General features: G+C 37.8%; 1 protein-coding gene across 2 annotated transcripts in view; it reads right to left on the reverse strand.

Moving 5' to 3' along the window:
- Positions 1-541: 541 nt before the first annotated feature.
- The window catches only part of SESN1 (sestrin 1), a 122,773-nt gene continuing 96,161 nt past the window's right edge, over positions 542-27,153 (reverse strand). For both annotated transcript variants that reach the window (XM_066247675.1, XM_066247676.1), the window contains exons 2-10: positions 22,968-23,033; positions 22,008-22,208; positions 20,867-21,049; positions 10,559-10,801; positions 8,167-8,314; positions 7,052-7,164; positions 3,740-3,930; positions 2,337-2,481; positions 542-1,704 (exon numbers count right to left, since the gene is read on the reverse strand). In XM_066247675.1, the coding sequence (XP_066103772.1) occupies positions 1,618-1,704; positions 2,337-2,481; positions 3,740-3,930; positions 7,052-7,164; positions 8,167-8,314; positions 10,559-10,801; positions 20,867-21,049; positions 22,008-22,208; positions 22,968-23,033 (1,377 nt within the window). In that variant the 3' untranslated portion in view covers positions 542-1,617. The remainder of the gene's footprint in view (positions 1,705-2,336; positions 2,482-3,739; positions 3,931-7,051; positions 7,165-8,166; positions 8,315-10,558; positions 10,802-20,866; positions 21,050-22,007; positions 22,209-22,967; positions 23,034-27,153) is intronic.

The raw sequence follows: 27,153 nt of genomic DNA on the forward strand, positions 1-27,153 counted from the left end.
AGCTATTTCTAGTTGTCATTTTTTTTGTTATGTAGTCACTCTCTAATAAGTCCTTGTTTCTAGTAATTTTTAATAATTCTATTTGAACTCTAAAACTGGTTTTTCAACTTTTTTACACTTTTTGACCAGTGAAATAGAATAATTTCAGGAATCGCTACGGCTGCAAGCAGCTTGAGCATAAGCGAATTCAACTAAGACCATCTGTCATCTGGATCTGTCATCTTCATACAACACCAGGGTTGTTAACTCTTTTGTGGACTGGCAGTTGAAAAATACTGCTCTAAAACATCTCTGCTTAAAAGGGACAACTTGTGGGACCATGCCAGTCATTTTCAAAATAAAAGCAGTCTTACCTAAAGGGCCACTTTTCTTTGTATCCTTCAAAATAAGTTCAAATTTGCCATTTAATAGCAGTCCTCTGATAACAGCATTATTTGAGTGTGCATCAACCTGGCTAATGACAGTAAATAGAAACCCAGAATTGTTACTGCTTGTGAAATCATGACTTTTTAAGAGATTGAGACGGCAAATAAAATTGGAGAAAAGTTATTCTTTATTGAAAAATACCGATAATACTGACAGACTTCAAAAGCAATTCACACTTCCAGAATACAAAGTACTTAATACATTTTTTTAATCTGTTTGCATTTCAAAGTTAGCATTTTTGTAAATTAAATTGGATAACCTGACTAAAAATATTTTCCAGCTTTATTATTTAAGGAGTGCACAACCTTTAAGGTGGGGACAATGAGGCAGGCAGGAGCAGAATGAACCTGGGTATGTGCAGTAGTCGACAGCAACATTTCCCACAACTTCCATGCTGGAAACAAAAATACTGCGCAAGATAGCTGCCCTCCAGTGTCAGTGAATCTTGGGAAACAGCATATCAAGAGATAGCCAGCTTTTCTTTTAATTTATGCATTTTTATTTAAGATTGCTTTTTGAAGAAAATCTTTAAGAATGACACAATAATTCAATGTCATCCAATAACTCAATTTAAAAAACTATACTGAAAGAATTGAACTGTTACCATAAAACGGTCTTTGCTGAGCTATGAGTAATAATTCTATACTTTTTTTTAGATGCAACAAAATTAACACATATGCAACTTTAATTTGCAACCACACAAATTATGTACGTAGGCTCAGGTAGTAGCAGTGTTCACTTTTATTACTAATAGCTTCACTGGAACAGCCACTCTATTCATTCCACCAGCAGGAATAGCAGCACCAAGATCTAAAATTCTTTACGTAAAAAAGCTTATGTCATTAATCCAAGTCTCATTCTTTTCACGCTCCAATTCTTGTTATCTTACTTAACATAAAAGCAACAGGATTTGGAGAGTTTGCTGTATTAAAACAGGTATACAGCATCTTGTACTTCAAAAAGCAAAATACTGTGAACGGCAACCCTTCTTCACAGCTCTAAACTTGAAGCTGCCAAGCATTCACTGCTCATGCCAACAGTGGTATTCCCACAGTAAATTGGCAGAAACTAAAGGAATCATGGCACAATGTATTTCTGAATTTTTATCTACCATTGGTCCTGGGATTTAGAACCTTCCCCTTGTAGACTATTTCTACTGATAATTCCATCATCTTTAATGGAGGAAAGGCATCAAGTCATATAGCGGGTAATGGCTCTCAGAGCGTAAAGGAGTTCTGCTTGCATCCTAGCTTCTACAAGAAGCAGATTAACATGAACCTGCATATAAAACACAACATAATTTAAGGTAGGGTTATAATCACTCGCAATCAGTTTTTCAGTGCATCTAATTAATAAACAAAAATCAAGTATATTTTCTGTGCCACTGAGTAACGCAGAAGTCTTTCTAAGGGTTTATTGAACAGAATAATTTCTCAAAACAAAAGCTATCTGATGTTCTTTTTGATAGGTGAGTTTTGAGTTTATATTTGGCCACATCTCTTTTTGGAGATCTGTTATATTTCAAAAAATCTAGACAGTGCTTTTATAGAATACCAATTTTCCTTGCCAAATCATCATTCAATAATTTCTACTGCAACAAATCAAAGACCAGACCACATATTTTGATCTAAAAGCAATGTAAAGGAGCTCTTATAAAACAGCCCTCCTTCTCCTAAGTGGTGACAGCCATGCCAACAATCTGAACATGGACCAGGCCACCTGTCTTCCAGTCTTGCGTCTTTTACTCTAGCACCCTAATGAGGCTCCCTCCCAAGGGGTGTCAGAGAGTTGAGCTGTAATGTTGTCTGGGTTGGTAGGGGTGATGGAAAGGTTTGAGATGCTTTAGATTAGGTGAAGGGGAATAAGAATCCCTGCAAAGTTAGAGTAAACAAGCCACAATGGGTGCGTACCTTCTCGGAGTGCTTGAACTGCCTCCAGAAGCTATCATACATTCTTTTGGTAACCTTTTCCGGAGTGCAAACAATGGTTTTGATATAAACTTTAAAGCTACGATCCAATAGCTGGTTAATTTCACCATAGTCATAATCATCATATCTGTTAAAAGACAAAGAATTACATTTTCAATGTATAATGTTTTCTTTCTACAAAAGTAAAGACACTAATAGTTAATGCCGTCTTCTTTCCCCCTCTTTGTGTAGGCAGCTGTCCTCACAAATAACTTTACAACATTTAAATGGGAGTGATGAGTGAATATAAAGGAATAAGAAACAGAGAAGTTAGGGAAGTGGACAAAAAAAATTTGTCAGTGCCTAAGCAACAATATATATTTACAGTCATGACCAAGCAATCACACTGAGGCATAAATTCAGGAAACAGTTTATGAATATTGATGAAATTAAGAAATTAACCAGATAATATTAGTTATTACTGGTACTATCATATGATATATACCTTGTAATCCACTGTATAAATAGAATTAGAATGATTTTTCTCATGTTTCCCAGTTTCTGGGGTGATATGAGTAAAAAGAAGGGTGGGGGTGTCTCAGAAAAAAGGAGGCTCTATGGATGGACTCAGTGTCTACTATCCTTAGGAGATGCTGTTCTGCTTTCAGCCAAGGTGGTCCAGGGCCCGCGTCTGCTCCACTACTGGGAGATGATTTCTAGAACACCCCTGAAATATCCTATTTTGTTTTCATTGGAAAAGGGAGAAAGTTCTTGCAAAGCTGGTCCTAACCACTCACAAGGCTAGTTAATAGTCTGGTCACTGATAAACAGCAAGAGAAAGCCTGACTTTACAACTAAAATAAGCAGAAAGTACTGTGGCATGGAGTTTGTGTGCATGTTAGAAGATGTATATAATGGCTGCACTTCCTATATAACAGAATAATGTGGCTGAATACCTAACAGGATGTGAAATGTGCATTTTGATGAAGTCTCATGGGAGTAGGGAGCAGCTTCAGAAAGAGCCTGAGAACAGCCAGAGGGGTATTATAAGGATACTAAGTTCCAAGAAGGTAGAACTATAAGTGTGTCAGGAAATAGATGATACAAAGAGAAAAGCCAAGGATGTTCAGTGACAAACTTGACCTCGTCTTCTCTATGTTTTCTAGGACCAGCTTGCTTGCATCTCCCTCCCCTTCCCTGGAAGCATCTTGTCAATGTCCCTAATTCTCCTCCTGCCAGCTAGGAAAGAGGAAACAAACCAAGCTGTAATAAATTGGTTCTCTGAAGCATAAACATAAAAATAAGCTACGGGAGAGGGGATCGTTCTGTGTGTTTGTGTATGTGTTCCAAGTACCTGAATAATTTAGTCTAATGGAAAACACATAAACATAAGAAAACAGACTAACCTTATTCCAAACATGCAGTGAATATAGTTCCAAATAGCCCGTCTGAGCGTTGAGGTATCAACATCTTTGTGCATTGCCATTGTATTATAAGTAAGATTGTAAGCAATGTGAAATTTTTCATCAATCAATTGTCCCACATCTGGATAAAGACGATTTACCAAAGAATAACCATGGTCTTCCCAGCAATAATCCTAAATACAGAGAATAGAGTAAATGCGAACAAGTAAAATGTGTCCAAGTATAGTTCTGTGTCTACTGCTCTGCAGTGTGGTGATACTATTGTCAGTTGGAATGCACTGCCGTTCTAGCTATCCCTAGCTCCCAGCTTCTCTTGAACTCCAGTCTGATGTTTTCAATTTCTACACTACAACGTACAAAAGGTTATGTTTTAGAACTCGGCAAATTTAAAAACCAATGGAGGTAGAGCACTGGCCCGGTGTGTGGAAGTACCAGGCTCGATTCCTGGTCAGGGCATACAGGAGAAGCAACCATTTGCTTCTCCACCTCTTCCCCTCCTTCTCTCTCTCCCTCCTGCAGCCATGGCTCAAACGGTTCGAGCAAGCTGAACCCAGGCACTGACAAGGGCTCTGTGGCCTCACCTCAGGTGCTAAAATAGCTTAGTTGCTGAGCAACAGAGCAGCAGCCCCAGATGGGCAGAGCATTGCCAGGTAGGGGGTTGCTGGATGGATCAGAGTGCATGTGGGAGCCTGTCTCTGCTTCCCTGCCTCTCAATAAATGAAATAAAGTAAAATAAAAAATCAATAGAATTTCTTTCCCTTACAAATAGGCTACCGTTTTCAGCTTCCTCTGTTTCCTCATTCAGCATCCAGAGGTTACTATCTTGGAGTCCTCCTTTTCTATCACTGTACCTATTCAAATGGTTCTCAAGTTTTTTGTTTGTTTGGTTTTTTTTTTAGAGAGAAAGGAAGAGTAAGAGAGATGAGAAGCATCAACTCATAGTGCAGCACTTTTAGCTGTTCATTGATTGCTTCTCATAAGTGTCTTGACTGGGCGGCTCAGACTCAGCCAGTAACCCCTTACTCAAGCTCAACACCTTGGGCTCAAGCTCAGGACCACAAGATCAGTTCAGTGATGCCATGCGCAAGCCGGATGAGCCCCAGCAACCTCGGGGTTTTGAACCTGGTACCTCAGTCCCCGGTAGGCATTCTATCCACTGTGCCACCACCGATCAGGCAGTCCTCAAGTTTTGTTTCAATATATGCATCACTCATTCCTCCTACCCACTCCTCTGATTCTCAGCCCTGTTAACTGAGTTTCCTAGTTTTCCCACATTAAATCCCCCTGATTATTTTCTTTCCACCTCTAACAAAACTTAATAATTCCCCACACTTCTATGTTGCTCCCATGTTTATTTTCCTAACACACCTCTTTGATATTATGTAATGACTCTGGTCTAAACCTACAAGCCTGACCAATTTTAAACTAATTTCCCAGTAGACAGAAGTAGGGACCTTTGCTTAAAGCTCTCCACAGCCCTGCCCATTACTTTATGACTTCCCCCTACTACATCCCTTAAACTTTGCTCAATTATTGTCCTCTGCTTATAATGTCCATGTCTGTGGACCACTCAACTATCTCAATTCCTAATCTCCCTCCATAAAACTTCCAGCCCTCATGATTTCTTCAATTCTAATCTGTTCAGAACACAATTTCACTATCAAGTAGAATATTCTATAACTCTTCCTGTGCCTATTTTTGTTCCCTTAAATAATCTTAGCTCCTTGAGCAAAGAAATATTGTATTTCTCAAATATTTTCATAATTCTGATAAAATAGTTATTACTTAACACAGGCCCATTGAAAAAGTTGGGAATATCAACTGATCTGAATTAAATATTTAGCTATTTAAATTAAATATTTATGCAATAGATTATTCTAAAAATACCTTTAAACTACAGTATATTTCTTCTAATGGACTGGAAACAATCTTATAAACTAGAGTAAATAATAAATATTTGCTAATTAGCCTGATGACTGTCAACTTTTTTTTTTTTTTTTTGTCTTTTTTCTGAAGTTGGAAATGGGGAGGCAGTCAGATAGACTCCCACATGCGCCCGACTGGGATCCACCCGGCATGCCCACCAGGGGGCGATGCTCTGCCAATCTGGGGCGTTGCTTTGTTGCAACCAGAGCCACTCTAGCGCCTGAGGCAGAGGCCATGGAGCCATTCTCAGCGCCTGGGCCAAACCTGCTCCAATGGAGCCTTGGCTGTGGGAGGGGAAGAGAGAGACAGAGAGGAAGGAGAGGGGGAGGGATGGAGAAGCAGATGGGCGCTTCTCCTGTGTGCCCTGGCCGAGAATCAAACCCGGGACTCCTGCATGCCAGGCTGATGCTCTACCACTGAGCAAACTGGCCAGGGCAACTGTCAACTTTTATTCTGGTCCTAGAGGATACAGCTACTGTTGCTTCTGAGAGACACTTGCAGAGCACTTAACACAATGCTTCCTGCAGAACAAAAACAGGGAAGGGGCCTGGTATCCTGGTGGGTCACCAGGTCCTTAAATTTCCATGGACTCAATATATACAGAAGTGTCCTGGGGGAATTTACTATGTATTTCAAAGTTAATTATTTGGGAGCTAAAGAAACTGGGCCCACCAACAATTCTATCCCTACACCACTAACTTTATATACTTTTAGAGATATGTGTTAATTTTGGAATAATATCTATATGAACCCTCCCAAGGTTTAAATTTGAAACGCCTAAAATTCTCATTGCTTCAAGTAACATTCAGTTCATATTTTAAAGGGAATTGGAATACTATAATTGTCATGCTTTATTTTCTGTGATATCTGTATTTAAACACATGTTTCAGTGATTTTCTTTTCCCTTTCTCTCCACCCACACATAATGCTTGATATGCTGAAGACATTTCTCTTGTCACTAAGGCCTGGTGCATATCAGGGCAGAAACAACCTTACTTTAACACTGGGGTCATAAAGGAATGGGAAAAAAAACAATGCTATAAATTAAAATACATTCAAATACAACATATTACATTCAAATACAAGTTATATTAGAACTTTTGAGGTTTTATATATCATCTGGAAACCCACCCATCATTGTAATTTTAATAGGTGAATGTTTTGAATTCTGAGCAAGTGATTTATGAACTTTATCAATACAATAAATACACCTTTAACAATACAATATATATACCTAAGGGAACTGCCTGTACATAGAAAAGTCACTTCTTTCTGCAACATTTTATAGTTCTCAAATCCACGTGGCTCTCTAAATCAAACTGAGTTATTTCAAACCAATCATGTGCATACAACCTGTTGTAATTTTACCTGGACTCGAAATGTTGGAACGTGCATCCCATGTCTAGAGAAATCCTTATAACCATAACTAGTATCCTCAAAGTGACGAGAAATATCTCTTGCTGGTGTACCTTCTTCATCATCTGAAATAATAAAAAAGTCACTGAAAGCTTTTCAAAAACAGGGTGCTAGTTAAAATTCATTTTACCCATGACAAGTAAAAACAGGACAAACCTTTCTTTGACCCTTAGTAACCAGTATCAGCTAAAATAGTCTTAAAACTATAAATAGTTTGCTTACCAATAAATGGAATATAGTAAAAGTAGATTTTTTGTTATAAAAAAAAATTCATGGTTAAATTTTTTAAGCTTTTCATTCAGACTCATTCTCCCTCTGGCTCCACTCCAATTTATAGATACTAGGGTCTACTTAAAAATATGAACAATCTTTTGGATAATCTTTATGGTGATAAAAATTAGCTACACTCTAACTTTTGGCACTTGGACTATTTTTTTCTTTAATATTAATGTCCTACAATATATACCATTATTTCTCTAACAGCTAAAAGGTTTTAAAATGGTGAATGAAGGAAAGAGAGGTGGGTGTAGGTGTGTATGTGTCAGTCATCATTTTTACAATGTTTCCCACACTGTTCTAAGCCTTTCTGAACTACCTATGTTTAGGAGGTGACTATAGTTTCAGGTAAATAAAAACAAGAACTTTTCCTCAAAGAAAAGCTAACATCCAACCTCCATTTACAAGGAAGACCTCATTGTACTGCACTTTGTAGATGTGTTTTTTACAAATTAAGGGCAAGACCTTCCACCAGCAAAAATACTGTGACTCACATTATTGTGATACCTGCTTTACTATAGTGATCTGGAACTGAACCCACAATATATCTAAGATATGCCTACATACAAATTAAGATTTTTACAAATGTCCTTCCTCCTAGTTTAGTGCTATTATCACTATAACTTCCTATTCTAGGTTGCCTGCTTTATTTACAAGTAGGAATATCTATGTAATCACCTCTCTAAAAGGAAAGACATATTTGGATTGATGTTTAAAAACTTTTTAAATTCTCTAAGTAAAAATTTTGTAAGCTATAGAAAATTTATCAGTATGTTAACAGTTGCTTTTACCTGAAGAGAAGTCAAACATGCTTTCTCTTTTTTCTATTTCAAAACGTGAAGCCATCTCTTCCTGACTTGCCTCTTCTTCATCTCGACATTCCTGTAATTGCCTCATCTTTTCCATGAGGGCTTCGACCTCAAAGAAGGAATCACTTACCTAAAGAGAAAATACAATTTTGATTTTAACAGAATAGAGGAGCCCTGGCCAGTTGGCCCAGTGGTAGAGCACTGGCCCAGTGTGTGGATGTTCCGGGTTCAATTTCCAGTTAGGGCACACAGGAGAAGTGACCATTTGCCATGCCACCCCTCCCCCTCTCCCTTCTCTCTCTTCTCCTGCAGCCATGGCTTGGTTGGAGCAAGTTGGCCCCAGTCACTGAGGATGGCTCCATGGCCTCGCCTCAGGTGCTATAATAAAATAGCTTAGTTGCCGAGCAATGGCCCCAGATGGGCAGAGCATTGCCCTGTAGGGGGCTTGCCAAGTGGAGCCTGGTTGGTGCGCAAGCAGGAGTCTGTCTCTCTGCCTCCCTATTTCTCTTAAGAAAAAAAAAAAAAAAAGAGGAAAATATATTTTTTATAATTTTAATATATGTGCAATCAAAACTTGGTTTAGGCCCCTTACAGAGAGACACAGATTTTAAAACAAAAAAAAAATATATTTTTTAATAATACATTCTAATATTTTTACCTTAGAAAATCAGTAATAATGTCATTACTATTAATGCTAAACTTTAAAAATTAAATTTAATATTACTTGTCAATTTAAAACAGAACTGAACATACAAATATTCAGGGTTTTTTTAAGTTAGAGGAGGGAAGATAATGAGACAAACTCTTTCATGTGCCCCAACCATGATCTACCTGGCAACCCCTATCTGGTCGCCTATGCTGGAATCAACCACGCTATCCTCAGTGCTCGGGCAACACTCAAACCAAAAGAGCCACTGGCGGGAAAGGAAGAGGGAGAAAAGGAGAAGAGGGAGGTGGAAAGAAGCCGATGGTTACTTCTTTTGTGTGCCCTGACAGGGAATCGAACCTGGAACATCCATATGTCAGGCCACGCTCTATCCACTGAGCCAACCAGCCAGGGCCAGAACTGAATATTTACAAGTTGGTCAATCAGTTTAAAGAAGCTACACAAAATATAGGTGGTTTTGCATCAGCTGTGTACACTGAGCATATTGTCAATATATGTCTATCACCTTTAAATTACAGTAGTCAACTTTTATCTTTCCAATTTACCAATTAAGAATGAAACACATCCTGACATGGCTGGAGTTGTTCACATGACCTCTACAAACGGGGCTGGCAGCTGTCACTTACTGGGATGACTACAGTAGTAACACATTTGTAGTGACAGGTCTGACCCAAGAAGACTGGCCAAGTGGTCTTAAATTTGCCAAACAATTTACACTTCTCTACTCTGCTGCATCCTTACTATGAAAGCTGGATCGAGTTTGAGGAATTTATATATATAATTAAAAATACAGTAAGAAACCTTAAAATTTCAAATCTCAGTGTTCAAACACAAAACCAATGTTTTCCCCTTTATAAATTCCTTTTGCTAGGGATGTTCTTCTCCCTGCTCTTCCACTCTCTTCCTAGCTTACATCTACTGGCCCTTCAGGTATCAGGCGACATGTTTCTTCTGAGCCCCCACCCCCAACCCAGCCACCATTATTCTTCTCAAACAGCACAGCTCTTTCCTTCAGGGAGCCAATCACGGTTTTTAATTGTTATTAAATGATACTGGATTAATGCCTGCTTCTCTAAGATTACACCTTTGTAAAGGCAGGGCACTTTGTTTCATTTATTAGTAATTCAAAACCTAGCACAGTGCCTGGCACATAATAGATATTGAAAGAAATATTGATTGCAGAATGACTGTCAGGATAATTCTACATTAAGAGAAGTACTTTCTATTTTCATAAGATTCTGACAATTAGAGAAAAGGATGTGACTGGCATTAGGAAGCCAGTACTACCATGTAGCATCATTCTCAGCCTTCCTTCCTCTCACTGCAATAGCAATTCAGTACTAGCTGGCTCTGATGGGGCATGCTGGTAGCTCCTAATCCTAAAATTACTTGAATATAACTTCTTATAGGGCAGCGGTTCTCAACCTGTGGGTCGCGACCCCCATATGTATTTTCCGATGGCTTTAGGCGACCCCTGTGTTTTGGTTGTTCAACCCCCCACCGGGGTTGCGACCCACAGGTTGAGAACCGCTGTTATAGGGTCTTATAATTTTGTGTAGTCCTTTGTATTAGACTGGTGCTGGGCATTTGGAGACAGTCAATAAATACTTGCTGAATGAACAGATATAGGGACCAAATGAAAAAATAATATAACCGCAATTATTGTGATTAATCTTAGACAATCCTGTAACAAATAAAGATACTTACCGAGACATTTCCTGCTAAGTTGACCTGATTTTCTTCCACACTGTGATTGCCATTTGTAATGTCACAGATGCAGTAGTTACTAACAGAAGGAGGTCTGAATGTGTGGCCACCATCACAATGAATTTCTGGACTGATTCCACAGCCAAATGTGAATGAGGCAAGAGAATGATAGTGTGTGAGTAGAACTACTGCATGTACCAGTTCTGCAAGGGACCAGCTGTGCTCTTCTGCTTTTAAAAGTTGCTTAGGGGGGAAAAAAATGAGAACATATTTTTAATCTGGGGTATGATGTTGGTGAAAGTATATAGTTCATCTTGGTAGTTAATCTATTGAAAACAGAATTAGTCATTCTTTAAAACTTTGTGTAAAATTACAATTTGAGATATATAGAACTCAGAATTTGCTAATTTTTATAGACATGTATTCACCAATAGACCTTAACATAATCTGAAGATAGTCATTACCATTTTGATTTTCTGAAACTCTGATATATTAATAGAATGCATTTTGCAGTATAAACATATTAAAAGCTTATATTGACATATTTCAGACACTAGATTATAAATAGGTTAATTATGTTGTTCAAAGTTTCAAACCAGAGAGGGAAAATGGCAATGGAATAGGCAGATGTTACAACTCCCATCTCCCAGAACCAAAGTGGATTACAACTTAACTTAGGAATAATCATCTTGAAAAACCAACTTTGGACAAAACTAAGAGGAATCTATAACCAAGCATCACCAAAGGAACCACACTGAACTGGTAGGAAGGGCAGAGATGTGGAAAGGGCAGTCCTACTCCCAGGAGTGAGAGGCAGCCTGGAGGGTCTCTCATGGCGGGGTGGGTTGCCCGGAGAATTGCGGGTCCTCAGCCCCAGGACCGGAACCCCAGGCTGGAGCCCCAGAGACGAGAGGAAGCTTAGGGACAGTATTTAGCTGAAAGAAAAGCCAGGTTACTGTTTGTGAGAGGGAGACAGAGCTCTTAGACCCAGGCTCTACCTTAAAGGGACTGTACAGAAAACCTCATTCACAGCCACTTACCTGGGGCTCCAGGAGCGGGGAGCACTGAGAGGACTGGAGTACCAAGAGGAGAGTGTGATCTCAGGGGCACAGGAAGAGACTGTGGGAGACAGCCACCCTGACCTCTGTACTGGGTCACTCCCCAAACCTAAAGTGATCATTTTTCCTGGGAGAACCAAGCCAGCAAAGGGAAGCAATTACCCTGCCCACCAGAGGGTCTCCTGCTCGTCAGTGCAGGGAGATGCTTAGAAGCAAGGGGTACATCAGAGACACAGGTTTTGAGTGCTGAGGTCTGGCCACATGCCCCCCCCAACCTGCTGAATACCCTCCAAAGGGTGGGAGGGCCTGGTTGTGGCAGTGGCCACGGTGCTTGGCCTGCACGGCGGAGGGGGATGGAGCCCAGTGAGGAAGCATACATAGTGGCGGAGGGGGGCAGAGCCTGGTAACCCCGGCAGTGAGCAGCTAGGGGCGGAACTGGGAGAGGCCCCCTGCATGCTTGCAGGAGGTGAAGCCCTGTGGGGTGAGGTAACCAGCATACCAGCAGGGCAGAGCCCAGCAGGGTGAGGCATCCTGTGCGCCTGTGGGAGGTGGAGCCTGGAGAGGTGTCCTGCGCACCCACAGGAAGCAGAGCATGGAGAGGCAACCCACATGGCTACTGGGGGTGGAGCCCAGTGTCTTGTGCGGCAAGGTGAGGGGCAGAACCTGCATAAGCAACCCTTGTGCCTGCGGGGGGTGGAGCCCAGAAAGGCAGCCAATGCTCCAGGGGGGAGCAGAGTCCAGAGAGGCGAGGAGTCCCCTGTGCCAGCAGAGTGGCCGGAGCTGCAGCCTGCAAGCCCACGTGCCCAGCAGTGCCGGTGCCCGAGTGCCCAAGGAGGCAGAGGCAGCAGGGGCCCGGCAGAAAGATCACATCTCAGGAATAGAGAGGCCACACACTCTGGCCAAGAGTAGATAAAAGCCAGCCTAGGAATGCAGCTGATATTTACAATGGCATCAGGGCCCAACAGAGGCAGCTACAAATTCTGAATCACCTGTAGCTCCAATAAGGTTGCTAAGGGCCAGTCCAAAGCAGTGACCCCCACAGGTCTGCACCAGGTTCTGGCCTGGGAGGTCCAGGGCTAGTAGATCCAGCAGCCAGATACAAAGAGCATCAGCTCAGGACCAAACAACCTTGTCAGAGTGGTATCTTAAGGAAAGGCTCCTCACACCTGACCACAAAGCTAAGGTATAGAAAACGCCATCACAAACAGCAAAAAGAGCAGTAGCAGCAAACAAGTACCTACAGCGGATTAAAAACAACAGCTGAAGCCAACACAACTGAAAGCTGGAGGCAGACAACACCAACCCTAAACTCAGCTTGCTACACAAACAACACATCCAAAGGAGCAACCTAGAGACAAAATAGGAAGACAGAGAAATGCAATTCAAATGAATCAACAAGAGAAATCCCCAGAAAAAGAACAGAATGAGATGGAAATAACCAAGATACCAGATGCAGAGTTTAGAATAATGACTGTAGGATGCTCAAATCTTAGAGCAACAATAGATGAACATAATGAACACCTAAACAAAGAGATTGCAGGCACCAGAAAGGAGACTGAAATCATAAAAAAGAATCAAACAGAAATGACAAACACAATATCAGAAATGAAGACTACACCAGAAGGAATTAAAATTAGGCTGGATGAAGCAGAGGATCGAATCAGCGCTTTAGAGGACAAGATAACAGAAAGCATGGAAGCAGAACAGCAAAAAAAAAAAAAAAAAGGCTCAAAAAGTCTGAGGAAACTCTAAGTGAGCTCTGTGACAACATAAAGAGAAATAACATCCGCATGATAGGAGTTCCTGAAGGAGAAGGGGAAGGAGAAGGGAAAGAACAAGGGATAGAGAACCTGATTGAAGAAATCATAGCTGAAAACCTCTCTAAATTGATGAAGGAAAAAGTCACACAAGTTCAAGAAGCACAGAAAAACCCATTAAAGAGGAACCCAAAGAGACTCACACCAAGACACATCATAATTAAAAAACCAAAGCTAAGAGATAAAGAAAAAATACTAAAAGCTGCAAGAGAAAAGCAGTCAATCACCTACAAAGGAGCCCACATAAGGATGACATCCAACTTTTCAACAGAAACACTTGAGGCCGGAGGGAAATGGCAAGAAATATTCCAAGTAATGCTAAACAAAAGCCTACAACCAAGACTTCTTTATCCAGCAAGGCTATCATTTAAAATTGAAGGAGAAATAAAATGTATGCCAGACCAAAAAAAAAAACAAAAACTCAAGGAATTCATTACAACCAAACCAATGCTGCAAGAAATGTTAAGAGGCCTGTTGTAAACAGAACAAGAGGGGGAAAAATCTAGTAAAGGAGGAATGTAGATTTAAAGAATAAAATGGCAGTAAACAACTACATATCAATAATAATCTTAAATCTAAATGGATTAAATGCTCCAATAAAAAGACAAAGGGTAGCTGCATGGGTAAGAAAACAAGACCCGTACGTATGCTGTCTACAGGAGACCCATCTCAAAACAAAAGATAAACACAGACTGAAAGTAAAGGAATGGAAAAAAATATTTCATGCAAGTGAAAATGAAAAAAAGCTGGGGTAGCAATACTTATATCTGACAAAATAGTCTTTAAAACAAAGGCTATAGTAAGGGATAAAGAAGGTCACTGCATAATGATGAAGCAATACAACAGGAAGACATAACCATTATAAATATATATGTGCCTAATATATATTAGGAGCACCTAAATATATAAAGCAGACTTTGATGGACACAAAGGGTGAGATCAACAGCAATACTGTAGGGGATTTCAATACACTACTAATATCACTGGATAGATCCTCAAGAAAGAAAATTAACAAAGAAACAGCAGCCTTAAAGGATGCATTAGATCAATTAGATTTAATAGATATCTTCAGAACCTTTCACCCTAAAGCAGCAGAATATATATTCTTTTGAAGTGCTCATGGTACATTCTCTAGGATAGACCACATGTTAGGACACAAAACGAGTCTCAATAAATTTAAGATTGAAATCATATCAAGCAACTTCTCTGATCACAATGGCATGAAACTAGAAATCAACTACAATAGAAAAAAACACTTGGAAACTAAATAGCATGTTATTAGATAACAATGGGTTAACAATGAGATCAAGAAAGAAATAAAAAATTTCGTTGAAACAAATGAAAATGAACATACAACAACTCAAAATTTATGGGACACAGCAAAAGCAGTCCTGAGAGGGAAGTTCATAGCTCTACAGGCATACCTTAAGAAGCAAGAAAAAGATCATGTAACCAACTTAACCCTGCATCTAAAAAAAAAAACTAGAAAAAACAGCAAGTAAAGCCCAGAGGAAGGAGAAGGAAGAATGTAATAAAGATCAGAGCAGAAATAAATGACATAGAGGCTAAAAAAACAATAGAGGATAAATAAAACCAAGAGCTAGTTCTTTGAAAAGGCAAACAAGATAGATGAACCTTTAGCCAGACTTACCAAGAAAAAAAAAAGAGAGGACTCAAATAAATAAAATTAGAAATGAGATTGGAGAAGTAACAATTGACACAGCAGAAATACAAAGAATTTTAAGAAAATACAATGAAGATTTGTATGCCAAAAAATTAGACAAAGTAGGTGAAATAGACAAATTCCTTGAAACATATAATCATTCAAAACTCAATCTGGAAGAATTAGAAAACCTAAAAAGAACGATTACAGCAAATGAGATTGAAACAGTTATCAAAAAACTCTCAACAAACAAAAGTGCTGGGCCAGATAACTGGCTTCACAGGTGAATTCTACCAAACATTCAAAAAAGAACTAACTCCTATCCTTCTGAAGCTATTTCAAAAAACTCAAGAGGAGGGAAGATTTCTAAGCTCCTTTTATGAGGCGAGCATAATTCGGATTCCAAAACCAGGCAAAGACAACACAAAGAAAGAAAACTACAGGCCAATATCCCTGATGAATTTAGGTACTAAAATTCTCAACAAAATATTAGCAAACCGAATCCAGCAAAACATGATAAAAATTATACATCATAATCATGTGGGATTTATTCTAGGGAGGCAAGGCTGGTGCAATATTTGCAAATCAATCAATGTGATTCACCATATAAACAAAAGGAAGAAGAATCACATGAAAATATCAACAGATGCAGGAAAAGGATTTGATAAAATCCAGAACCTATTATGATCAAAACTCTCAGCAAAGTGGGAATACAGGGAACATACCTCAATATGATAAAGGCCATCTATGACAAACCCACAGCCAACATCACACTCAATGGGCAAAAATTAAAAGCAATACCCTTAAGATCAGGAACAAGGAAGGAATGCCCCCTTTCACCACTCTTGTTCAACATAGTTCTGGAAGTCCTAGCCACAGCAATCAAACAAGAAGAAGAAATAAAAGGCATCCAAATTGGAAAAGAAGAAGTAAGATTATCATTATTTGCTGATATAATACTGTACATAGAAAACCCTAAAGTCTCAGTCAAAAAACTACTGGACCTGATAAATGAATTCAGCAAGGTGGCCAGATATAAAATTAATATTCAGAAATCAGAGGCATTTTTATACACCAAAAATGATCTGTCTGAAAAAGAAATTAAGAAAACAAACCCCCCTTCACTATTGCCACACAAAAAAATAAAGTACCTAGGAGTAAATTTAACCAAGGAGGACCGTGTTCATGGGTAAGAAGAATAAACATCATTAAAATGTCTATATTACCCAAAGCCATCTATAAATTTAATGTAACTCCCATTAAAATACCAATGACATACTTCAAAGATATAGAACAAATATTCCAAAAATTTATATGGAACCAAAAAATATCACGAATAGCCTCAGCAATCTTGAAAAAGAAAAATAAAGTGGGTGGTATCACAGTTCCTGATATCAAGTTATACTACAAGGCCACTATACTCCAAACAGCTTGGTACTGGCATAAGAACAGACATACAGATCAATGGAACAGAACAGGAACCCAGAAATAAACTCACACCTTTATGGACAATTGATATTTGACAAAGGAGGTAAAAGCATACAATGGAGTCAAGACAGTCTCTTTAACAAATGGTGTTGGGAAAACTGGACAGTTACCTGCAAAAAAATGAAACTAGACCACCAACTTACACCATTCACAAAAATAAACTCAAAATGGATAAAAGACTTAAATGTAAGTCATGAAACCATAAGCATCTTAGAAGAAAACATAGGCAGTAAGCTCTCCAATATTTCTTGCAGCAATTTATTTGCTGATTTATCTCCAGGGCAAGTGTAATAAAGGACAGGATGAACAAATGAGATTATATCAAACTAAAAAGCTTTTGCACAGCTACAGACAATATGAACAAATTAAAAGAACAAACCACACAATGGGGGAACATATTCAACAACAGTCTGATAAGGGGTTAATAACCAAAATTTATAAAGAACTTGTAAAACTCAACACCAGGAAGATAAACAATCCAATAAAAAAATGGGCAAAAGAGGCCCTGGTCGGTTGGCTCAGCGGTAGAGCGTCGGCCTAGCGTGCGGAGGACCTGGGTTCGATTCCGGCCAGGGCACACAGGAGAAGCGCCCATTTGCTTCTCCACCCCTTCGCCGCGCTTTCCTCTCTGTCTCTCTCCTCCCCTCCCGCAGCCGAGGCTCCATTGGAGCAAAGATGGCCCGGGCGCTGGGGATGGCTCTGTGGCCTCTGCCTCAGGCGCTAGAGTGGCTCTGGTCGCAACATGGCGACGCCCAGGACGGGCAGAGCATCGCCCCCTGGTGGGCAGAGCGTTGCCCCCTGGTGGGCGTGCCGGGTGGATCCCGGTCGGGCGCATGCGGGAGTCTGTCTGACTGTCTCTCCCTGTTTCCAGCTTCAGAAAAATGAAAAAAAAAAAAAAAGGGCAAAAGAAATGAATCGACACTTCTCCAAGGAGGACATACAGATGGCCAATAGGCAAATGAAAAAATGTTCAACATCACTGATCATTAGAGAAATGCAATTAAAACCACACTGAGATACCACCTCACACCAGTCAGAATGGCGCTCATCAACAAAACAACACAGAATAAGTGCTGGCGAGGATGTGGAGAAAAGGGAACCCTCCTGCACTGCTGGTGGGAATGCAGACTGGTGTAGCCAGTGTGGAAAACAGTATGGAGATTCCTCAAAAATTAAAAATGGAACTGCCTTTTGACCCAGTCATCTCACTTTTAGGAATATATCCTAAGCATATCAAATCACCGATTTAAAAGAAGAAATGCACCCCCATGATTACTGCAGCATTGTTTACAATAGCCAAGATCTGGAAACAGCCCAAGTGTCTGTCAATGAATGAGTGGATTAAAAAGCTATGTTACATATTGATATATACACAATGGAATACTATCCAGCCGTGAAAAAGAAGGAAATCTTACCTTTGGCAACAACACAGATGGACCTGGAAACTATTATGCTAAAGAAATAAGCCAGCAGAGAAAATAAAATATATGACCTCACTCATTTGAGGAACCCAATGAATGTGTACAGATTGAGACAGAGGCGGGATCAAAAGAACCAGAGGGAAAGCAGACAGAGGGAAGGAGGATGAGAGGATGGGATCAGAGAAGGGAAAAAGATTGGTGAAATTATATATACATAACACAGCGTTATAGAGAGCAGGAAAGCAAATCCTGGAGGGAAGGGGGTTGGGGGCAAGGGGGGTGTTGAGGGGAACGGGGGGGGGGGGATGTATTTGGTGGGACACTTGAATCTATGTAAACACAATAAATTAAAATCAATTAAAAAAGTTTCAAAGCAAATATAAGGTCTACCGGAAAGTTCTGTTCGTTTCTATCACAAGTTTTGACACGTAAGCACGTTTATTTAGCGCATGTGTGCCTCTCTATTTTTATCACTTAATGTATACATACTGACATAGCAAATTAACTAAAACAAAGTTGATTCACGTTAGTCTTATGTGTGAAGCGATAGTGTACCCATGGCTACTGATAAAGTTCATTTACGCCACTGTAATTTTTACGAATTTCAACAAGGAAGAAATGCTACAGAAGCATGTCTGTCGCATCCACCATATTCTCCGGACTTAGCACCCTCCGACTATCATTTGTTTTTGTCCTTACAAAATGTTTTGAAGGGCAAAAAATTCAAAAATGAAGATGATAAAAAAAAAAAATGAAGAAGATATCAAACAAGCACTGGTTCAATTTTTCACATCAAAAGATAAAACATTTTTCGCCTGACCAGGCGGTGGCGCAGTGGATGGAGCGTTGGACTGGGATGCAGAGGACCCAGGTTCGAGACCCCGAGGTCACCAGCTTGAGTGCGGGCTCATCTCGTTTGAGGAAAAGCCCACCAGCTTGGACCCAAGGTCGCTGGCTCCAGCAAGGGGTTACTCGGTCTGCTGAAGGCCTGCGGTCAAGGCACATATGAGAAAGCAATCAATGAACAACTAAGGTGTTGCAAGACGCAATGAAAAACTAATGATTGATGCTTCTCATCTCTCTCTATTCCTGTCTGTCTGTCCCTGTCTATCCCTCTCTCTGACTCACTCTGTCTCTGTAAATAAATTAAAAAAAAAACAAAACATTTTTCAAAGATGGGATATACAAATTGCCCTCACGCTGGCAAGAAATCATTAATAATAATGGCAATTATATTATTTAATAAAGTTTATTGACAGTAAGAAAAATTTGTATTTTGTTTTATTCCAAAAATTGACAGAACTTTCCGGTAGACCTTATATAATTTGTGTTTAAAATGGAAGCTACTGCATAAAATATGCCTATTTTTATTATTATTGTTATCAGGCCTCCTCAAGGAATTTTTAAGATAGTTGTTTGAATAACTTGATTATGAGTATTCATAAATCAAATTATATTTTTAAAATTATGACCAAGGTAATGTCTACAATTCTTCAGGATATTACAATCTATGTCCCTTCTGCTTCATTATCTATTTTATAACCATATATAATTTTTCATTACTAGACAATATGATAGACATTGTATTAATCATATTGAAATCTTTTATCTTCTTGATGTTTTAATTATGTAACAGAATCTAAAATGTTCTATAAAATAGGTAAGACCAAAATGATTTATTTTCAAGAATTTCTATTACATGGTAGTTACTTTTAGAGAATATCAACCTACTTTTATTATCTTTATTAATAAATAGAACCAGAAGGGAGGAATTTAAGATGGTATTTTTAAAAGATATATAATAAGATGCCACTTCACAGCTATCAGAATGGCTAAAATCCAAAACACTGATAACAACAAGTGCTAGCAAGGATACAGAGCAACAGGAATGCTCACTAACCGGTGGGAATACAAACTGGTATAGCCACTTTGGAAGATAGTTTCTTACAAAGCTAAATACAAGCTTACCATATAATCCAGCAATTACAATCCTATTTACCCAGCTTAGTTTAAACTTATGTTCACCAAAAAACCCTTCATGTGAATGTTTCCAGCAGCCCTATTCATAATTGCCCCAAACTGGAAGTAACCAAGATGTCTTTCAGTAGGTGAATGGGTAAATAATTGGTGATACATTCATACATTGTGGACTGTTTTTCAGCAACAAATGAGCTATCAAGCCATTTAAAGTCATGCAGGAATCTTAAATACGTACTGATAAGTAAAAGAAGCTGTATGAAAAGGCTATATACTGTATGATTCTACTAGATGACATTTGTGAAAAGGCAATACTATAGAGACAGTAAAAAAATCAGTAGTTGCGGGAGTTTAGGGGGAAAGAGAGATGAACAGGGATTTTTAGAGCAGCAAAACTGTTCTGTAATCCTGTAATGGTGGATCCATGGCATTATGCATTTTTCAAAACCCATAAAACTATACAACTCAAAGAATAAACCCTAAACTATAGACTTTAGTTAATAGTAATATATCAACACTGATTCACCAATTACAGCAAGGGCACCATACTAAGAATGCTAGATGTTAATAATAGAACTTGGGTGTGTGTGTGAGGGGAGGTAAGAAGTTGAGGGGGTAGAATGTGGAAACTGCCATTTTTCCATAAACCTAAAACTGCTCTAAAAATAGTCTATTTTTAAAAAAACTGATTTTAGAGAGGAGAAAGAGAGAGAAACATCAATTTGTTGTCCCATTTATTTGTGCATTCATTGGTTGATTACTGTATGTATGCTGACTGGGATCAAACCCACAACCTTGGGGTATCAGAAAATGCTCTAATTGAGCTACCCAGCCAGGGCCTAAAATTTTTTTTTAAATGGTCCCTTAGGTATATTACTACTTACCTCAATGTGTTCTTTGGTAATAAGCCAAGGTCTATGGGCTAATACTTTGTTGAGTTCTCCTAAATTTTGTAGTTTTTGAGGAGCATTCTCTAAACCATTAAGCCACTTAGGGTCCCCACCAACATGAAGGAAATCATTTACATGGAGGTTCACTAAGTAGGAGCACTGATGTCTTGCTGCAGCCTTAAGAGAAAACAAAAAGATTATTCTAACTATAATAAAATCTTGAATTACAAAGTCTTTTTTCTTTACAATGTACAAAACGGCTAATTCAGTTTTTGATTAATATGTTTTTAAATTTTCCTAAACTTTTAAAAATAAAGTTTTCATATAAACAGTTTAAAAATTCATACATCTATAGAAAGCACCTCAGAAGTATTCCAAGAACAAAGTATCTGATAAAAGTATTTGAACATCAGAAACTTTATATACCAACTTTCAGAACCTCAGAGTAAGAAAAAATTTAAGGCACCAACCATAAAATAATGGAATATTTACAAATCGAACAGGAATAGTACCACTTATGTCAATGTGAACTATTTATAATAGTGAAGTATGTATATAGTGTTCTATTTTATTGTCTTATTGTTCTATTATTCTCAAAAGTATATAAATACACATTTCTTTTACTGTTACACTTTGGACCAGTGGTCCCCAACCTTTTTTGGGCCATGGACCAGTTTAATGTCAGAAAATATTTTCACAGACCGGCCTTTAGGGTGGGACGGATAAATGCACAAAATAAAATTATGCAACCAGTGTAAAAACTGTGGTATTTTTAAATATAATTGTCAAACTTACGATATTTATTGGGCTAAGTTAAAGGAGGAACGAGCATGTTCTCATTATTCAGGCTGTATTTAAATTTGTTATTCCGACAACGTTTCATGTTATTTATTCTTTCTCTGCAGACCGGTACCAAATGGCCGACGGACCTGTACCGGTCCACGGCCCGGGGGTTGGGGACCACTGCTTTAGACTATACTTTTTAGAAAGAGAAAAAACAGACACTACCTAATAGTAATCCAACTAGAAGTCACAACGTAAGTATTATATTTATCCCTGTGTTTAAAGCATTAACTATCTCTTAAAAAGATTAATAAAGTAGGCAGGCAGAATTTTTTACTGAATGTTCACAAACCATTATTCCAATGTAGTGCCGATAATGTAGAGGTAATGGCCCATCCATTTGCAGTAGATAATGTTGAGTTTTTAAGAAACTTTCTAAATACTGTGGGTGAAAAACCATCACTAATGTAATGTTATCCAAACGACCCAAAGCAGCAAAAGAATCTGCAAATAATGCATGCATCTGTGCGTCTTCACTCCCCACTTGAAGAATCTGTAAACAAGAGAAGAAAACCATGGTTACATAAATTGTAAATTAGTATTAAAAAATATATACACACACTGCATTGTGTCATCTAGAGGCAGATTAAATTTGGCTTAAGAGGTTATAATTCTACAAATTTAACTCACCTAGGAGCAGAGAGAAGAATAAACAGTCACATATTATGTAGAAGGAAATAAACAACAAAGGCTGAACATTTAAGGCCATCTAGATGATCTGCTTGCAGACATGACCAGAATCCAGATAAAGAAGCAGATTTAAGATTATTAAACTTGCAGTTTTCAAACAGATACTAAAGCCTTTCCTTATAACAATGCCTACTTTCCTCAACTGAAGAACTAAAATTGTCTAACAGCAAACAATCTATAAACAAAGCATAGGAATATTTTCATACTCAAAATTAAAGATCCAGTAGAGCACTGATACCAACCTGTGGAGATTGTCAAGACCAAGGAACTCAGCTACGGGTGCACCTAAATAACATCTAAATATAATCCAATAGATTATCATTGGTCAAAACAAGTTTTGCCTTTCCTTGATTAAATAGAGGTGTTAGAAATACTAGAAATCAACATGACTACAACAGCTTTCTAATCCCACAGATTCACTGCCAAAGCACGATGATTAACTGTGATCAACTCTGCGTAAAACATGTTGTTGACTAACAGTTGTTCAGATGCCAAGATGTAGGTCATGAAAGCTTTTCCTTAAAAGCACACAGTTCACTATGTACTTTCACAAACAACATACCTCCTTTTCTGGGATAAATCTGCTTGGTCCATGTCCTAGTGGTCGAGGAATTCTAATTCCAAGTTCCTAGAAAAGAAAATCACACCATCTCAGGTCTCCAGCAGTAAACAACATGAACTGAGGCTACAGGAATGAGGAGGAAAACAACCAGTTGAACAGAGACAGACTTGTTTTGGTGGTTTGTTTTCATAGCCATATATACATACCAACTCCCCTGTATCACACAGCTGACAACATCTTACAATAAGACTCTGACTAAAAACAATGAAACCTGTTTCACTTAAATCAGAGTTTTGCATAAAGTACTTGGCAAAAAGTCTAGAACAGAAAGTTCAGCACATAGCAGCCAACCCTGTGGATTGTCAGTGAATCAAAATAAGACCAATGTGTTTGTACATCCAAAACACAACCAACCAAAATATCAATTCCTGTGCATCTTGGCAGGAAATGAAAAAGCAGTAACCTCTATCTAGATGTCTTAAACTGAAAGAAGCATAATTATTGTTAAATCTATAGTAATGGTTCACAGTAAGAACAGGAATATTATGAAAAATAAAAAGTAGTTATTTAAATCTACAAAAAAGAAAGTACTGCAGGACATGTTTTCTCTGTAGTTGAATAAAACAATTTTAGAGAAATTAATTTTGTTTGTAAGCCTTATAAGATTTTATTATATTTACAAGATGCCATCAAACTTGCTTATATTTTAGGGAAGTTCAAGTAATTGAGAAACAAATGGTTTTCTGCTTCTTGAAATAGTAAATCTAGAATCCTGTGCCAGGAATCTAGAATTTTATACCCTATGTGACAGTGTAGTATGGTTAACAAAACCCAAAAATCTACAGTTAAGGCCCCCCCCAATGTAGTGTGCTTACAAAAACAAAATCAAAATAATTCAATTTTTTCTTTGAGGCTTATCAATCTGGTCTCTAAAAACAAACACGCAAAAACTTCTTAGCATTTTAACAACTAAAGATTAACCCTTGCTTAGATAAGAATCACATTACATACAAAATTACAAATAATATTTCCACCCTCTCAATACTGCCAACTCCTTTATTTAATCAAGTCCTCATTATATAAACCAGATGATTTCCTTTTAAAGAAAAAAAAAAGAGAGGGGGAATAAAGGAGGACATGTGGCAGCAATTCTAGAAATCTGGTCCAAGTGAATGAAACTCATGAGCAGAATGGAGTTTTAAAAATAAGGCAGACAGGACAAAACTGAAGTGAATCTTTATTAGGAGAACTCAGGATTCAGATTCAAAGTAGGCAATATATTTGCCAAATAAATCTAAATATATTCAAAAAATCTTTTATTAGAGGTCAGTGATTTCTTAATCTGGTTATTTCACACTTATACTAAAGACAGTAGTGTTCTAACAACCATACACACACTTCATTAAAGGAGGCACTCAATTCACTGGTCTGACATGTGTTTGATTTTAATATCCTGTAATAAATGTGAAGGAAAAGAACCCCACATTCCTGCTATTCAATAAATCATCTTGATATAATTGCAGACATTTATATTAAATGATGATTCTATTAGCTTTTTTTAACTGCTGAATTTTTTTTAATCTAATTACAGTTCAAACAAAATATACTAGGCAAAACTTTAAGGCTAAAAATCAGTATTTACCCCTTTTCATTTCTTTACTATCTTATTTAAGCAAAAATGCATTTGAAGAAAATATCTATTTCAAGGGTTTATTATTCGTTTTAAAACAGATATTCTTGAGACTTTAGTATATAAAAAGGTGGCATATCAAATGAGGGAGATTATTCAACAAATGATTTTGGGACAACTGAATAGCTAACTCAGAAAAAAATGAAGTTGGACTCCTAATCATACTTTACGCCACAATAAATCATAGTTACATGTGTATATATATATAAATATATATAAAATAAATAAAAACCACACAACAGTGGAAGAACAAAATACATATGAGATGAAATAGGCCTAAGAATACCACAAAATCAAGTCATAAAATATAAGATTCATAAATTTAATGATAAAATAAAGCCTTTCACATGGGAAATATAAGCAAAGTCAAAAGCAAACAAAAAACTGGGAAATACATCTGCAACACATATATAAATTTCTTTAATACATCAAGAGTCCTACAAATCAATGAGAAAAACCCCAATAACCTGGTAAGAAGTGAACAAAGAACACAGACAATTCAAAGAAAAGGAAATACAAATGGCTAAAAAAATGATCGCTCACAATAAAACAAATGCAACTTAATTACACTAAGATATCTTTTTTTTTTACCTAAAAGACTGCTGAAAATCAAAAAGTTTGATAACAGGCCATGGGGGTGGGGTGGAGAAAATATCATTCATTGTTTATACATTTCTGATGAGAGTGTTTTAAAGCATGAAGAAAAAAGATCAAGAATTATAGAAGGAATATAAATCACAACTTCTAGGGAGGGAAATTTGCAATAATGATCAAAATGAAAATGTCACAATTCCATCCTAAGCATTAACCTATAGTCATATATTGTTTGAAAATATCATCTCCCATTTAGTTGGCTGTCTGTTTTGTTGAGTTTCTTTTGCTGTGCAGAAGCTTCTCAGTCTGATGTAGTCCCATTCATTTATCTTTGCCTTCACTTCCCTTGCCTTTGGGGTCAAATTCATAAAATGTTCTTTATGGCCAAGGTCCATGATTTAGTACCTATGTTTCCTTCTATGTAGTTTATTGATTCGGATCTTATATCTAGGTCTTTAATCCATTTTGAATTAATTTCTGTGCAAGGAGATAAACTGTAGTCAAGTTTCATTCTTTTGCATGTGGCTTTCCAGTTTTCCCTGCACCATTTATTGAAGAGGCTTTCTTTCCTCTATTGTGTGGTTTTGGCTCCTTTATCAAAGATGATTTGACCATATATATGTGGTTTTATTTCTGGGCTCTCTATTCTGTTGCATTGGTCTGTGTGTCTATTTTTCTGCCAGTACCATGCTGTTTTGATTATCATGGCTCTGTAGTATAGTTTGAAGACAGGTATTGTAATGCCTCCAGCTTCGTTTTTTTCCCCTTAGGACTACTTTGGTTATTTGAGGTTTTTTATGGTTCCATATACACCTGATGATTTTTTGTTTCATTTCTTTAGAAAATGACATTGGAATTTTGATGAGAATTGCACTAAATTTGTATATTGCTTTGGGTAATATGGCCATTTTAACTATATTTATTCTTCCTATCCACAAACAAGGAATATTTTTCCATTTTATTCAAGGGCCTAATATCCAAAATATATAAAGAACTCACAAAACTCAGCAACAAACAATCCAATAAAAAAATGAGAAAAGGACATGAACAGACACTTCTCCCAAGAAGAAATACAAATAGCCAACAGATATATGAAAAAATGCTCATCTTCACTAGCTATTTGAGAAATGCAAATAAAAACTACAATGAGATACCACCTCACACCTGTTAGATTAGCTATTATCAACAAGACAGGTAATAACAAGTGCTAGAGAGGCTTTGGAGAAAAAGGAACCCTCATTCACTGTTGGTAGGAATGTAAAGCAGTACAACCATTATGGAAGAAAGTATGGTGGTTCCTCAAAAAATTAAGAATAGAACTACCATATGACCCAGCAATCCCTCATTGGATATATACCCCCAAAACTCAAAAACATGGGAACGTAAAGACACATGTACCCCCATCTTTATCATAGCATTGTTCATGGTGGCCAAGACATGGAAACAGTTGAAATGTCCTTCAATAGAGGACATTATAAAGAAGATGTGGTACATATATACAATGGAATACTACTCAGCCATAAGAAATGATGACATAGTACCATTTAAGACAACATGGATGGACCTTGTTAACATTATACTAAGTGAAATAAGTAAACCAGAAAAAGCTAAGAACTGTATGATTCCATACATAGGTGGGACACAAAATTGAGACTCATGAACATAGATAAAAGTACAGTGGTTACCAGGGGGAAGGGAAGTGTGGAAAGGGAGGCGGGTGGGGGAATGGGAGGGGCTTAAAGAGAAACAAAATATAGGGTGACAGAAGATGATTTGACTTTGGGTGATGGGTATACAGCACAATCGAATTGTCCAAATGATATGAAGATGTTTTCTCTAAATCTATGTACTCTGGTTTACCAATGTAACCCTGTTAAATTTAATGGTCTAAATAAAAAAATA

This window comes from Saccopteryx bilineata, chromosome 12, assembly GCF_036850765.1.
Source record: "Saccopteryx bilineata isolate mSacBil1 chromosome 12, mSacBil1_pri_phased_curated, whole genome shotgun sequence".
NCBI classification, from domain to species: domain Eukaryota; kingdom Metazoa; phylum Chordata; class Mammalia; order Chiroptera; family Emballonuridae; genus Saccopteryx; species Saccopteryx bilineata.